We start from the raw sequence: 15,193 nt of genomic DNA, 5'->3' as shown, positions 1-15,193 counted from the left end.
AAATCCTTGACAAACAATGTGAAAAGTAGCGGTCCCAATACTGACCCCTGTGGAACACCACTAGTCACTGGCAGCCAACTAGAAAAGACCCTTTTTAATCCCACTTGCTGCCTCCTGCCTGTCAGCCATTCCTCTATCCATCCCAGTATCTTTCCTGTAATGCCATGGGATTTTATCTTGTTAAGCAGCCTCATGTGTGGTGCCTTATCAAATGCCTTCTGAAAATCCAAGTAAATGACATCCACTGCCTCTCCTTTGTCCACCCTGTTTGTCACTTCCTTGAAGAACTCCAACAAATTTGTCAGGCAAGATTTCCCTTTACAGAAACCATGCTGACTTTGACTTATTTTATCATTAGTCTCCAAGTACCCCAAACCCTCATCCTTAATAATGGACTCCAACACTTTCCCACCCACTGAAGTTAGGCTAAATGGCCAATAATTTTCTTTCTTTTGCCTTCCTCCCTTCTTAAAGAGTGGAGTGATATTTCCAATCTTCCAGTCCTCCAGGTCCGTGCCAGAATCAAGCGATTCTTGAAAGATCATCACCAATGCATCCATTATCTCTTCGGCAACCTCTCTTAGGGCTCTGGGATGTAGTCCATCTGGTCCAGGTGACTTATCCATCTTAAGAACTTTCAGTTTTCCTAGAACTTTTTCCTTTGTAATAGCAATGGCACTCACTCCTGCTCCCTGGTACTCACAGACCTCTGGCACACTGCTAGTGTCTTCCACAGTGAAGACTGATGCAAAGTACAAAGTACTTGTTAAGTTCATTCGCCATTTCTTTATCCCCCATTACTACCTCACCAGCATCATTTTTTCCAGTGGCCCAACATCAACTCTCACCTTCCTCTTACTCTTTATATAACTGAAAAAACTTTCAGTATCCTGCTTTATATTATTGGCTAGTTTGCCCTCATAGTTCATCTTTTCCCTTCTGATAGCTTTTTTAGTTGCCTTTTGGTGGATTTTAAAAGCTTCCCAAACATCCAACTTCCCACTCACTTTTGCTACCTTATATGCCTTTTCCTTGGGTTTCATGTAGTCCTCAACTTCCCTTGTCAGCTACAGTTGCCTACCCCTGCCATTTGAGAACTACCTCTGTGGGACATAGCTATCCTGCAGCTTGTGAAGTATTCCCAGAAACTTCTGCCACCTCTGCTCTTTTGTCATCCCCGCCAGTATCCCTCTCCAATCCACCTGGGCAAGCTCCTCTCTCATGCCTCTGTAATTCCCCTTATTCCATTGCAATACTGACACATAGCTGATGCTTCTCCCTCTCAAATTGCAGTATGAATTCAATCATATGATCACTGTCTCCTAAGCTCCCTAATAAAATCTGGGTTATTACACAACACCCAATATAAGATAGCCTTTACCCGAGCAGCTCAAGTTGCTCTAGAATGCCATCTCATAGGCATTCAACAAATTCCCTCTCTTGTGATCTGACACCAATCTGATTTTCCCAATCCCCTTGCATATTGAAGACCCCCATTACAATTGTGACATTACCCTTATCACATGACCTTTCCAACTCCTATATATGATTCCCATGTTTTTTTATACCCTTGCAGTTTCTCAACTTCACCCACAAAAATTCAACATTCTCTAACCCTATGTCACCTCTTTCTAAAGATGTAATTCCATCTCTTATCACCAGAGCCGCACCACCGTCCATGATTTCCTGCTTATCCTTTTGATACAAAGTATATCCTTTGATATTAAGCTCCCAACTATGACGTTCTGTCAGCTACAACTCGTATTTCCTCCAATGTCACACTGACCAGTCTCTAATTACGCCACTTTCATCCACCTTATTCCGAATGCTATACACATTTAAATACAGCACCTTCAGTCCTGCATTCTTCACCCTTATGAATTTTGCCTCTGTGGTACAATCGAACTCTCTGCTCTGTCTGCATTTGTACCCAATTGTTAGCTTGTCCTTCCTTACATTCATGTTACACCCGTCATCTATTTGTAAACCTGCTGGCTCATCCTCAGCTCTATCATACTGGTTCCCATCCCCCTGTCATGTTAGTTTAAACCACTCCCAACAGCTCTCACAAACCTGCCCGCAAGGATACTGGTCCCTCTCAAATTCAAGTGCAACCCATCCCTTTTGTACAGGTCACACCTGTCCCAGAAGAGGTTCCAATGATCCAGAAATCTGAATCCCTGACCCCTGATCCAATTCTTCAGCCACACATTTATCTGCCACCTCATTCTATTCCTATCCTCACTGTCGCGTGGCACAGGCAGAATCCTGAGATTACTACCCCTGAGGTCCTGCTTCTCTGCTTCTTTTCCAACTCCCTGTATTCTGTTTTCAGGACCTCCTCCCTTTTTCTATCTATGTCATTGGTACCAACATGTACCACAACCTCTGGCTGCTCACCCTCTCTTCTCAGGATATTGTAGATGTGTACAGAAAAATCGCAGACCCTGGTACCTGGGAGGCAAACTACCATCCGTGTTTCTTTTTCCCATCTACAGAATCACCTATCTGTCCCCCTAACTATGGAGTCCCATGTTACCGCTGCCATCCTCTTCCCTTCTGAGCCACAGGGCCAGACTCTGTGCCAGAGGCATGGCTGCCGTTGCTTCCCCCAGGTAGGTCCCCCACCCCCCAACAGTACTCAAAATGGAGTACTTATTGTTGAGGGGGACGGCCACAGTGGTGCTCTCCACTATCTGACATTCTCCCTTCCCTCTCCCTGACAGTCACCCATTTATCTGTCTCCCTGTAGCCCCGGGGTGACTACTTGCCTGTAGCTCCTGTCTAGTACTGCTTCACTTTCCCTAACAAGCTGAAGCATCAAGCTGCACCTCTAGATCCCTAACACGGTCTCTAAGGAGCTGCATTTCGATGCACCTGGAGCAGATGTGGCCATTGGGGAGGCTGGAAGTCTCCTGGAAATCCCACATCTGATACCCAGAACAGAAGACTGGCTCTGTAGACATACCCCCTATTCTTTCTAGTGTTAAATCCAACATAAGGCTTCTCTCTATAACCTTTCACACCCTTACTAATCAAGAACCTACAAATCTCTGCTTTAAACATACCCAAAGACTTAGTCTCCACAGCTATCTGTGGTAATGAATTTCATAGATCTACCACCCTCTGGCTAAAGAAATGCTTCATCTCTCTAGTCTGAAGCTGTGCACTCTTGATCCTAAACTTTCCCCACCTTTGGAAAGATCCTCTCCACATCCACTCCAAGCCTTTCAGCATTCGATAGGTTTCAATGAGATCCCCCTCATTCCTCTAAACTTCAGCAAGTACAGGCCCAGAGCCATCAAAGCCCGAGAATGGGGTAGAAGGGGAAAATAAATCAGCCATTTTTTTTACTGGCGGAGCAGACTCGAGGGACCGAATGGCCTAATTCTGCCCCTATGTTTTATGGTCTTTATTTAAATAGCGTTTTCCCAACAACTGGGGATTACTTTGCGCTTTAGAAATGATGGGAAGGCTCTCGTGTGGTTGCTGGGAAATTTTACCAGAATGCTTTCAGCTGTGTGGAAGCAGTTCTCTCCGCAGGCAGCATTTAGCATCAGAGGCTTAAACTAAATGACTAATCAGAAACCGTTTCAATTGTCTATAAACATAGGACACGGATTTTTAAAAAAAAACTTTGTGCAAGGGCGGCCGAAGCTTCAATCCTCGTTTTCAATAAGAAATTGGAATATTAATGAGCAGGGACTATTGGAAGTACAGTGCAGGAGACTGGGTCGTTTCCCTACTCTGTATGTTTTCACCAGTACCCACCAAAAACCAACTGCGTGTAGCGGTTGTAGGGAAATGTTGCAAGGCTTTGCCGCTGACTCAGGTCCGATCCTACCGGATCCGGGTTGACACAGCGACCGGCCAACGCGCAGCTTCCGGGCCGCCGCTACTGTCACGATATAGAATCGGTCCACGTCTTGTGATTTCAGCACAGGAAGGTTGGGGGAGGGCTGCAAAACTTCAGACAGATGGAAATAGTAACTACAAGTTAAACAACATACAAATACCTTGTCCCGAGAAACTGTGTGATTGAAAGCGAATATGTTTTGGACGCTGTTATTGACGACCACGAGATAGACTTTGTCGAAAGCACCGTTCACTTGGATAATTTCTTGGCCTAGAACTCCCTTTCCAACATCTGAAGGCACGAAGGAGCCCAGCAGAAATACATTCATTAAAAAAGTCCAGCCTAACCGGCAACGAGTTTGGCTCCAGAACCGTCGCATAATGCTGCCTTGCAATGCCGAATTATCCAGCGGCATTGCGCAAGCAGCGGCGCCGAAGCAATGCCTCTCTCCGCCCGGCAGCTTCCCTAGCCTTCAGGGCGGTGAGGAGCCGTGTCCTCAACCATTAGCAGCGAAGAATCCCCACAAACAGCGAGGCAAAATATTGCCAGCGACTGAAAACGGAGTCATAGAAAACTGCTCCAGCGACTGGAGAATGTATCATTCTAGCCTGGACCAATCATGTTCAGACTCCGGTCAGAGACAATGGTCCTTGCGCTCTAACCAGGAAGTCAATGAAACCACTCAGTTTCAGACCCGTTGCTCGTCTGTCTCTTATCTCCTGCTCGCCTCTGAGGTTCTCGGCTCTCCAGCCCTCTCGCTCCGGTTAAATGTTGAGGTCACACGTCGCATCTCCGGGCTGCAGCAACAAGCGGGCCCGTGTAAACAAATGCTGACTGAGCTGGGTTGACGTCATCCGCCAGCCCTAGTCCAACCATCGCGAAGAGCCGGCCTGTTATTTTTCCCCGGGGCTTAATTCCTTTACAGCGGGACAAAGATTTGCAAAATTTTAATGCATTAAAAAACAATTTCCTTGGCTTAAACACTAGAGATTGTGCAGATGCTGGAAATCTAGAGCAACACATACAAAATGCTGGAGGAACTCAGCAGGTCAGACAGCACCTATGGAAAAGAACGATCGACATTGTCAACTCTGCCTCGGTTCCAATAGTAGTGTGCAGAAAATGTTGTCCAGAGTCATTTGCACAAAAAAAAAACTATTCTGGCAATACTGAGAGAGCGCTGTATTATCAGACGTTAAACGGAGGTCCTGCCCCACATTCCCACGTTGATGGAAAAACACCATTTTGTACAACAGAAGTATGTCCAATGTAGGAACGAGCAGTTACGTTCCTACCCGCAGCCTTGCACGGTGATCATACGGTCTCACTACACGGAAACAGGCCTTCAGCTCAACTGGTCCATGACAGCCATGAGTGTATATTGGTATACACATTCTAATCTGTGGAATTCCTCGCCATAGGCGGTTGTAGGGGCCAAGTTTTTATGTATATTTCTGGCAGAGGTTGATAGATTTTTGATTGGTGAGGGCATGAAGGGATATCGGGAGAAGGTCAGAAGATTGGGGCTGAGAGGAAAATTAAATCAGCCATGATGAAATGGCAGAGCAGACTCGATGGGCCAAATGGCCTAATTCTGATCCTTTATCTTATGGTCTTTATTAGCTGAGGCACTGATTGAAGAGTCTGGGAGTTATTTTGCAGCTTTTATAAAACTGGTTATAGACCATATCTGGAGTATTGGATTCAGTTCTGGTTGTCCTTTTATAGGAAGGGTGTGGAGGCTTTAGAGAGGATGCAAAAACAGGTTCACCAGAATGTTACCATTCTTATCTCCACCTTGATGGTAGCAATGAGAAGAGGGCATGTCCTGCATGATGGAGGTCCTCAAAGATGGACACTGCCTTTTTGAGGCATTGCCTTTTGAAGGTGTCCTTGATGCTGGGGAGGCTGGTGTCCATGATGAAGCTGGCTGAGTTTACAACTTTCTGCAACTTTTTCCGATCCTGTGCAGTAGCCCCTCCTTTCCAGATGGTGATGCAACCAGTTAGAATGCTCTCCACAGCATATTTGTAGAAATTTGCGAGTGTCTTTGGTGACATGCCAAGTCTCCTCAAACACCTAATGAAATACAGGCGCTGATGCGCCTTCTTTGTAATTGAATCACTGTGTTGGGCCCAGAACAGACTTTCAGAGATGTTGACACCTGGAATTTGAAACTGCTCACCCTTTCCACTTCTGGTTCCCCCAGTGAGGACTGGAGAGTGTTCCCTTGACTCCCCTTTTCTGAAATCCACAAACAATTCCTTGTTCTTACTGACATTGTTGTTGTTGCAACACCACTCAACCAGCTGATCTATCTCGCTCCTGTGCACCTCCTTGTCACCATCTGAAATTCTGCCAACAATAGTTGTGTCGTTGACAAATAGCCTTTGAGCTGTCTAGCCACACAGCCGTGGGTGTAGAGAGAGTAGAGTAGTGGGCATGCATCCTTGAGGTGTGTCAGTGAGGAGGAGATGCTATTTCTGATCCGCACTGACTGTGGTCTCTTGGTGAGGAAGTCAAGGATCCGGTTGCAGAGACCCAGGGTTCTGGAGCTTTTTGATTAGAACTGAGGGTATGATTGCGTTGAATGCCAAGTTGTAGTCAATAGCCAGACGTAGGTATTACTATTGCCCAGGTGATCCAAAGCAGATTGCATCTGCTGTAGAACTATTGTGCTAGGCAAATTGCAGTTGGATTCTCCATGTTTCCAATGTGGAATCATCCACTTCTGTGATTGTTTGTCTCCACAGATTTGTCACTGCCTGTGCTTCAGAAATCTCCATTCTTATTATTTTCTTTATCAATTTTGTTGCCTCGAGGTCATCTGACTGATGTGTGCATGTTCTCATTGGTATTGTGTCAATTATGTCTGGTATGGTGGGGGTGGGGGAGGGGCTACTGCACAGGACCGAAAGAAGCTGCAGAAGGTTGTAAATCTATTCAGCTCCATCTTGGGCACTAGCCTACAAAGTACCCAGGACATCTTTAGGGAGCGGTGTCTCAGAAAGGTAGTGTCCATTATTAAGGACCTCCAGCACCCAGGGCATGCACTTTTCTCACTGTTACCATCAGGTAGGAGGTACAGAAGCCTGAAGGCACATGCTCAGCGATTCAGGAACAGCTTCTTCCCCTCTGCCATTAGATCCCTAAATGGACATTGAACCCTTGGACACTACCTCATTTTTTAAAATATACACTATTTCTGTTTTTTGCATGTTTTTTAATCTATTCATTATATGTATACTGTAATTGATTTACTTATTTATTATTATTTTTTTCTTCTATATTATCATGCATTGCATTAAACAGCTAAGTTAACAAATCTAATGACACATGCCAGTGATAATAAACCTGATTCTGATTCAGATTTAGCTCAGAGCTACAAGCAGTTTTTTTCATGGCTCTTGCCTTGGGTGATTTCTTTTGTTCTGTCCAACTCAGACTTGTTCAAATCAGTTCAACCAGGTCATCCAAACAGCAGGCCCAGCTGGTCAGATCACAAGCTGGTCCTTCTGCAAACTTGCCATGCATAATAAACAGCTTCTTATCTGAGAATGGCCTCAGGTTTAGCATATCATTAACAGAAACTCCTTGTGTTTACGTTCAACTGCTCTGATTAAGTTATCCCATAGCAAGAATCAATTCACTGAATAGTTCACAAAATGGCCACCTACTTTCCTGTCATCACATGGCAAGAACAAAAACTTTTAATATACACCATTTTCCACCACCCTTGTTTTATTCCTGTTCACTGATTTGCAGGTTATTCTTTTTGACCAACAATAGTTTTTCATAAATTATTGTATTTCTTTATTTCCCTGTAAATGCCTGCAAGAAAAAGAATTTCAAGATAGTATATGGTGATACTATATACTACATACTTAGATAATGAATTTATTTCAAACTTTGAACATACCTCTGCTTCAGTTCCTGATATAAAAATGGAAGAAAGAGCCACTGTGGAAATGATCACAGTAACTACCTGGAGCAGAAAACAATGCAATTATACACAGCAGCAGCAGGGATACAGGCTCACTGCAATCCCTTCTTTATACCAACTGCAACATTCAGCTTTCACGGTTCCACTTCAGCTCATGTGAAGCACTACCGAACTGACATCCAGCATCAAGGACCCCCACTATCCAGGCCAAGTGCTTTGAGAGACTGGTTCTATCACATCTGAAATCCTGTCTGCCCTCTACCCTGGACCCCCATCAATTTGCCTATCGCACCAATAGGTCCACAGAGGATGCCATCTCCAAGGCACTTCACTCTGCCCTGACCCACCTGGACAGCCCCAACTCTTACATCAGAATGCTGTTCATTGACTTTAGTTCGGCATTCAATACTGTGATCCCTTCCAAGCTGATCGTCAAACTTTGCCAGCTTGGTATCAGTGTATCCCTCTGCAATTGGACCTCGGATTTTCTGACTAACAGACCCCAATCAGTTAAGTTAGACAACCTCTCCTCCTCCACTCTCACCCTGAACACCAGCGTGCCTCAAGGCTGCGTGCTGATCCCTCTTCTGTACTCCCTTTTCACCTATGACTGTGTTCCTGTACATGGTTCTAACTCCATAATCAAGTTCGCAGACGACACCACGGTGGTTGGCCTGATCAGAGGGGATGACGAGACGGCCTACAGGGACGAGGTCCAGCACCTGGTCATGTGGTGTGCCGACAACAACCTGGCCCTTAACACTCAGAAGACCAAGGAGATCATTGTGGACTTCAGGCAGGCTAGGAGCCACACTCATGTCCCCATCTACATCAACGGAGCTGTAGTGGAGCATGTATCAAGCTTCAAGTTCCTTGGTGTCCACACTTCCGAGGATCTCACTTGGTCCCTGAACTCCTCCATCCTGATCAAAAAGGCACAACAGCACCTTTATTTCCTGCGGAGCATCAAGAAAGCTCACCTCTGTCCCAGGATACTGACGGACTTTTACCGCTGTACCATTGAGAGCATACTCACCAACTGCATCTCAGTGTGGTATGGCAATTGTCCCGTATCGGACCGCAAAGCATTCCAGCGTGTGGTGAAAACTGCCCAGCGGATTATCGGCACCCAATTGCCCACCATTGAGAACATCTACCATAAACGCTGCCTGGGCAGGGTGAAAAGCATTATCAGGGATGTATCTCACCCTAACCATGGACTTTTTACTCTCCTCCCATCCGGTAGCCACGACAGGAGCCTCCACTCCCGCACCAGCAGGCACAGGAAGAGCTTCTTCCCTGAGGCTGTGACCCTGCTGAACCTCACATCACAGCACTAAGCAGTATTGCACCCATATTGTACTGTGTCAGTACTTTTATATTTCTGTGCGGTAGCACCTACTTTTTATTTGCAGTTGTTTTGTAAATAACACTATTCTTAGCATTTCAGGTCAGATGCTAACTGCATTTCATTGGCTTTGTATCTGTACTCGGCACAATGACAATAAAGTTGAATCTAATCTAATCTAATCTAATCTAATCTAATGCTCTCTTCTCACTGCTGCCTTCAGGCAGGAGGTACAAGAGCTTTAGGACCCACACCAGTAGGTTCAGCAACAGTTATTATCTTACATCCATCAGGGTCCTGAACCAGCGTGGGCAACTCTTTCCTCAACAGTGAACTAGCTCCACACCCTATGGACTCACTTTCAAGGATTCCACAATACATGCTCTCAGTATTATTTATTTATTTATTTATATTTTATTTGTTTAGAGATACAGCACGGTAACGGGCCCCTTCTGGCCCAATGACCCTGTGCCGCCTGTGACCAATTAACCTACTAATCTGTGACTCTTTGGTTACTGCAGCATTCTAGTAAATTCCTGTGGAGAGCAGTGGAGCACCGAGGCTCCAATGCACAGAATCAGAAAAAGTTGCAGTTACTCCCAGACCCAGCCAGCTCATGGGTATCAGCTTCCTCACTATTCAGGATATCTTCAAAAGGCAATGTGTCAAGAAGGTGGCATTTATCAATTAAGGACCCTCACCATCCAGAATATGCTGTCTTTGCATTGCTACCATCAGGAAGGAGGTACGGGAACCTGACGGCCTACTTTCAATTAATTAGGAACAGCTTTTACCCTTCTCCAATTAGATTTCTGAAGGGTCCTCGAACACCACCTCACAATTATCTTACCTTTTTGCACCTTTTGTTTTTATATATAGCATTTCTTATTGCAAACTATAGTAATTTTTTTGATGTGCACTTTACAGGGTGGGTGGCGGGTTAAAGATACATCTCTAACAAAGGAGGTGTAGGGTGCTCCTTCCCTCCGCTAGCCTGCAAGATACCCTCAGGCAAGATGTAGCATCTGCTTAGCCCCTCAATCAGGGTCATATGAAGCCATATGAGCAGGTAGTGGATGGTCGTAACTGGTGCATATCACAAGTCCTGGTTATGTGACCACTGACGCCAGGCAGACAATCTCTGAAGAGTTTTGATAAAGGTTGGGGTCACCTGTCTTGAAAAGGCACTGCCCAGAAGACAATGGCAAACCGATTCAGAGTCACTCATAATCACAGATCTGATCTGATCCGATCCTTTGGTCTACCATATCAATGGGAAATTCAGAACGTAGAACAGTACAGCACAATACAGGCCATTTGGCCCACGTTATTGTGCTGACATTCAACCTACCATTTGAGTATTTGACAATAAATTCAACTGTAACAAGGCAGACTGTGAGGAAGGACAAGCAGATGATAGGGCAAAATTGCAGTCAATGGGATGAGGTGAAGTGCAATGTGAAGGGAAATGTTATGATAGTCATGGGGGATTTCAAAATGCAGGTAGATTGGGAAAATCAGGTTGGTGCTGGATCCCAAGAGAGGGAATTTGTAGAATGCCTATGAGATGGCTTTTTAGAGCAGCTTATGGTTGAGCCCACCAGGGGAAAAACTATTCTGGATTGGGTGTATTTGTGGTGGGGGTTGATAGACCATAAGACATAGGAGCAGAATTAGGCCATTCAGCCCATGGAGTCTGCTCCACCATTTCATCACGGCTGAGCCCGGATCCCACTCAACCCCATACATTACCTTCTAACGTTTGATGCCCTGACCAATCAGGAAACCATCAGTTTCCACCTTTAATACACCCACAGACTTGGCCGCCACCACAGTCTGTGGCAGAGCACGCCACAGATTCACTACTCTCTGGCTAAACAAACACTGATTGTGGACGGAAGCGTAGGATTCCATGGAGGAAACGTGGCTGTAGATCATGGATACAAGTGCGTTTAAGGAAACGGGGTTTTAAACTCCCAGTACTGACTATCTTGCTGGCAAACGTGCAGTCTCTGGTGAATAAAATCGATGACCTCAGAACTTTGGTGCTGATTCAGAGGGACATTAGGACCACGTGTGTCCTTTGTTTTACGGAATCCTGGTTAACCCCTTCCGTACCGGATGCAGTGCTTCAGATCTACAGGTTTACTATACACCATCAAGATAGATCTATAGAGTCTCTCAAAAGCAGGGGTGGAGGAGTATGCCTCATGTTCAACTCTTCTTGGTGCATAAATGTATCAGTGCTGTCCCGATTCTGCTCACCAGGCCTGGAATATCTAGCAGTAAAGTGCCATCCTTTTTACTACCACGGGTGTTCTCTGGGGTCATTTTGGTAGCAGTATACATTCCACCTCAGGCTAATGTCATTCGGGCTTTAGATGATCTGAGCAATGGGATCAATGTGCATGAAACAGCGCACCCTAATGCCTTCACCATCGTTTTGGGAGATTTTAACCAGGCCAGTTTGAAAAAAATCACTAAGCAATTACCATCAACAGATCACTTGTAATACCAGAGCAAACAACACACTGAGCCATTGCTACACCACCATCAAGAATGCCTACCATGCTATTCCACACCCTCACTTCGGGAAGTCTGATCACCTGGCTGTACTTCTACTCCTTGAGTATAGGCAGAGACTGAAAACTGCAGCACCAGTGGTGAAGACCAAGAAGATTTGAACCAGGGAAGCACAGGAGCGTCTAAGGGACTGCTTTGAATCGGTGGACTGGACTGCATTCAGGGATTCCTCTTCGAGCCTGGATGAGTATGTTGCAGTTGTTACCGACTTCATTAAAACCTGTGTGGATGAGTGTGCGCCTACAAAGACTTGCTGTACATTCCCAAACCAAAAGCCGTGGATGAACCAGGAGGTACGTCATCTGCTGAAAGCTAGATCTGAGGCATTCAAGTCTGGTGACCCAGGCCTGTACCAGTAAACCAGGTATGATTTGTGGAGGGCTATTTCAAGGGCGAAGAGACAATTTCGAATGAGGTTGGAGGCAACATCAGATGCACGGCAACTCTGGCAGGGTCTGCAAGACATTACTTCCTACAAGGCGAAACCCAATAGCATGATTGGCAGCGATGCTTCACTACCAGATGAACTCAACGCCTTCTATGCCTGCTTTGAAAGAGAGAACACAACTACAGCTGTGAAGATCCCTGCTGCACCTGATGACCCTGTGATCTCCATCTCAGAGGCCGATGTTAGACTGTCTTTAAAGAGAATGAACCCTTGCAAGGCAGAAGGACCCGATGGAGTACCTGGTAAGGCTCTGAAAACCTGTGCCAACCAACTGCCAGGAGTATTCAAGGACATTTTCAACCTCTCACTGCTATGGGCGGAAGTTCCCACTTGCTTCAAAAAGGCAACAGTTATACCAGTGCCTAAGAAGAATAATGTGAGCTGCCTTAATGATTATCACCCAGTAGCACTCACATCAACAGTGATGAAATCCTTTGAGAGGTTGGTCATGACTAGACTGAACTCCTGCCTCAGCAGGGACCTGGACCCATTGCAATTTGCCTATTGCCACAATAGGTCAATGGCAGACGCAATCTCAATGGCTCTCCACATGGGTTTAGACCACCTGGACAACACAAGCACCTACGTCAGGATGCTGTTTATTAACTATAGCTCAGCATTTAATACCATCATTCCCACAATCCTGATTGAGAAGTTGCAGAACCTGGGCCTCTGTACCTCCCTCTGCAATTGGATCCTCAACTTCCTAACTGGAAGACCACAATCTGTGCGGATTGGTAATAACATATCCTCCTCGCTGGCGATCAACACTGACGCACCTCAGGGGTGTGTGCTTAGCCCACTGCTCTACTCTCTGTATACACATGACTGTGCGGCTAAGCATAGCTCAAATACTATCTATAAATTTGCTGATGATACAACCATTGTTGGTAGAATCTCAGGTGGTGATGAGAGGGCGTACAGAAGTGAGATATGCCAACTAGTGGAGTGGTGCCACAGCAACAACCTGGCACTCAACGTCAGTAAGACGAAAGAGCTGATTGTGGACTTCAGGAAGGGTAAGATGAAGGAACACATACCAATCCTCATAGAGGGATCAAAAGTGGAGAGAGTGAGCAGTTTCAAGTTTCTGGGTGTCAAGATCTCTGAGGGTCTAACCTGGTCCCAACATATCGATGTAGTTATAAAGAAGGCAAGACAGCAACTATACTTTATTAGGAGTTTGAAGAGATTTGGCATGTCAACAAGTACACTCAAAAACTTCTATAGTTGTATCGTGGAGAGCATTCTGACAGGCTGCATCACTGTCTGGTACGGAGGGACTACTGCACAGGACCGAAGAAGCTACAGAAAGTTGTAAATCTAGTCAGCTCCATCTTGGGTACGAGTCTACAAAGTACCCAGGACATCTTTAAGGAGCGGTGTCTCAGAAAGGCAGCATCCATTATTAAAGGACCTCCAGCACCCAGGGCATGCCCTTTTCTCATTGTTACCGTCAGGAAGGAGGTACAGAAGCCTGAAGGCACACTCAGCAATTCAGGAACAGCTTCTTCCCCTCTGCCATTAGATCCCTAAATGAACATTGAATCTTTGGACACTACCTCACTTTTTTAATATACAGTATTTTTATTTTTTTGTACAATTTTAATCTATTCAATATATGTATAGTGTAATTGATTGTTATTTATTATTATTTTATTTTTCTTCTTCTATATTATGTATTGCATTGAACTGTTGCCAAGTTAACAAATTTCACGTCAAGGGCCGGTGATAATAAACCTGATTCTGATATATAAAAAATTCCTCTTTACCTCTGTTCTAAAGGGTCACCCAATTTTGAGGCTGTGCCCTCTAGTTCTGGATACCCCCACCAGAGGTAACATCCTCTCCACATCCACCCCATCTAGTCCTTTCAGCATTCAATAGGTTTCAATGAGATCCCCACGCATTCTTCTTATTCCAGTGAGTACAGGCCCAAAGCTGCAAAATGCTCCTCATATGTTAACCCCTTCGTTCCTGGAATCATCCTCGTGAACCATCTCCAATGACAACACATCTTTCCTGAGATACTGACCCAAAACTGTTGACAATACTCCAAGTGCAGCCTGACTAGTGTCTTATAAAGCCTCAGCATTATCTCCTTGTTTTTATATTCTATTCCCCTCAATAGGTTCTGGGTGTGAAAGGTGAAGGAGAGAGAAGGCAGGGGAATGGGGTTGAGAGGAAAAAATAGATCAGCCATGATGAAATGACAGAACAGACTTAATGGGCCAAATGGCCTAATTGTACTTCTACATCTTATGGTCTTAAGAAACACTTCTACCTTTGTTAATGGCAACTGTTAGCATAGATTTACCATGATCCACGTGTCCAATTGTCCCAATGCCTATTTGCAGCTTTTCTCGCTGCTGCTGCCAGATTCCTTGAAAAGCAGAGGAACGAAGGTGCGGGGAGTGAGGAGGGTGGGCACACTCACTGACAGTAAAACCTGCAGAAAAACTGTCTGTATGGATTGTTTTAAGATGACAACCTGACATTGTGTTTTAAGTTGCAGGGACAATGGCACTGGGGGAATGGGTGCGTGCTTCAAGGATGGAACGAAACTGGTGTAGGAAAGCAGCCTCCATCATCAGTGACCCCCACCATCCAGACCATGCTCTCTTCTCGTTACTTCCATCAAGGAGGAGGTACAGGAGCCTCAGGATCCACACCACCAGGTTCAGGAATAGTTACTACCCCTCAACCATCAGGCTCTTGAACCAAAGGTGATAACTTTATTTGCCCCATCATTGAAATGTTCCCGCAATCAACGGACTCACTTTCAAGGAGTCTTCATCTCATGCTCTTGATATTTATTGCATTTTTTTGTATTTACTGTGAATACCCACAAGAAAATGAATCTCAGGGTTGTATATGATGACATATAATAATAATAAATTAACTGAGGGCTTGTGCACATTTTAATGGATCATTAATGATGTAGCTTGAACACAGTGGTGCAGAGTTCAATGAAACATTATTGTTCATTAATGCATAAAATTGAGATTATCTCTA

General features: G+C 45.1%; 1 protein-coding gene across 3 annotated transcripts in view; it reads right to left on the bottom strand.

Moving 5' to 3' along the window:
* sidt2 (SID1 transmembrane family, member 2) overlaps positions 1–4,681 on the bottom strand; it is a 111,942-nt gene extending 107,261 nt beyond the window's left edge. For 2 of the 3 annotated variants that reach the window (XM_063038705.1, XM_063038707.1), the window contains exon 1: positions 4,017–4,680. In XM_063038705.1, the coding sequence (XP_062894775.1) occupies positions 4,017–4,271 (255 nt within the window). In that variant the 5' untranslated portion in view covers positions 4,272–4,680. Of the gene's footprint in view, positions 1–4,016 lie in introns of all 3 variants that reach the window. The other variant, XM_063038706.1, reaches the window with a different exon arrangement.
* Positions 4,682–15,193: the final 10,512 nt, after the last annotated feature.

Source organism: Mobula hypostoma, chromosome X2, assembly GCF_963921235.1.
Source record: "Mobula hypostoma chromosome X2, sMobHyp1.1, whole genome shotgun sequence".
Classification (NCBI taxonomy): domain Eukaryota; kingdom Metazoa; phylum Chordata; class Chondrichthyes; order Myliobatiformes; family Myliobatidae; genus Mobula; species Mobula hypostoma.
Note: the sequence above shows the minus strand (reverse complement) of the source record. Positions and strands in the feature narration are given on the sequence as shown.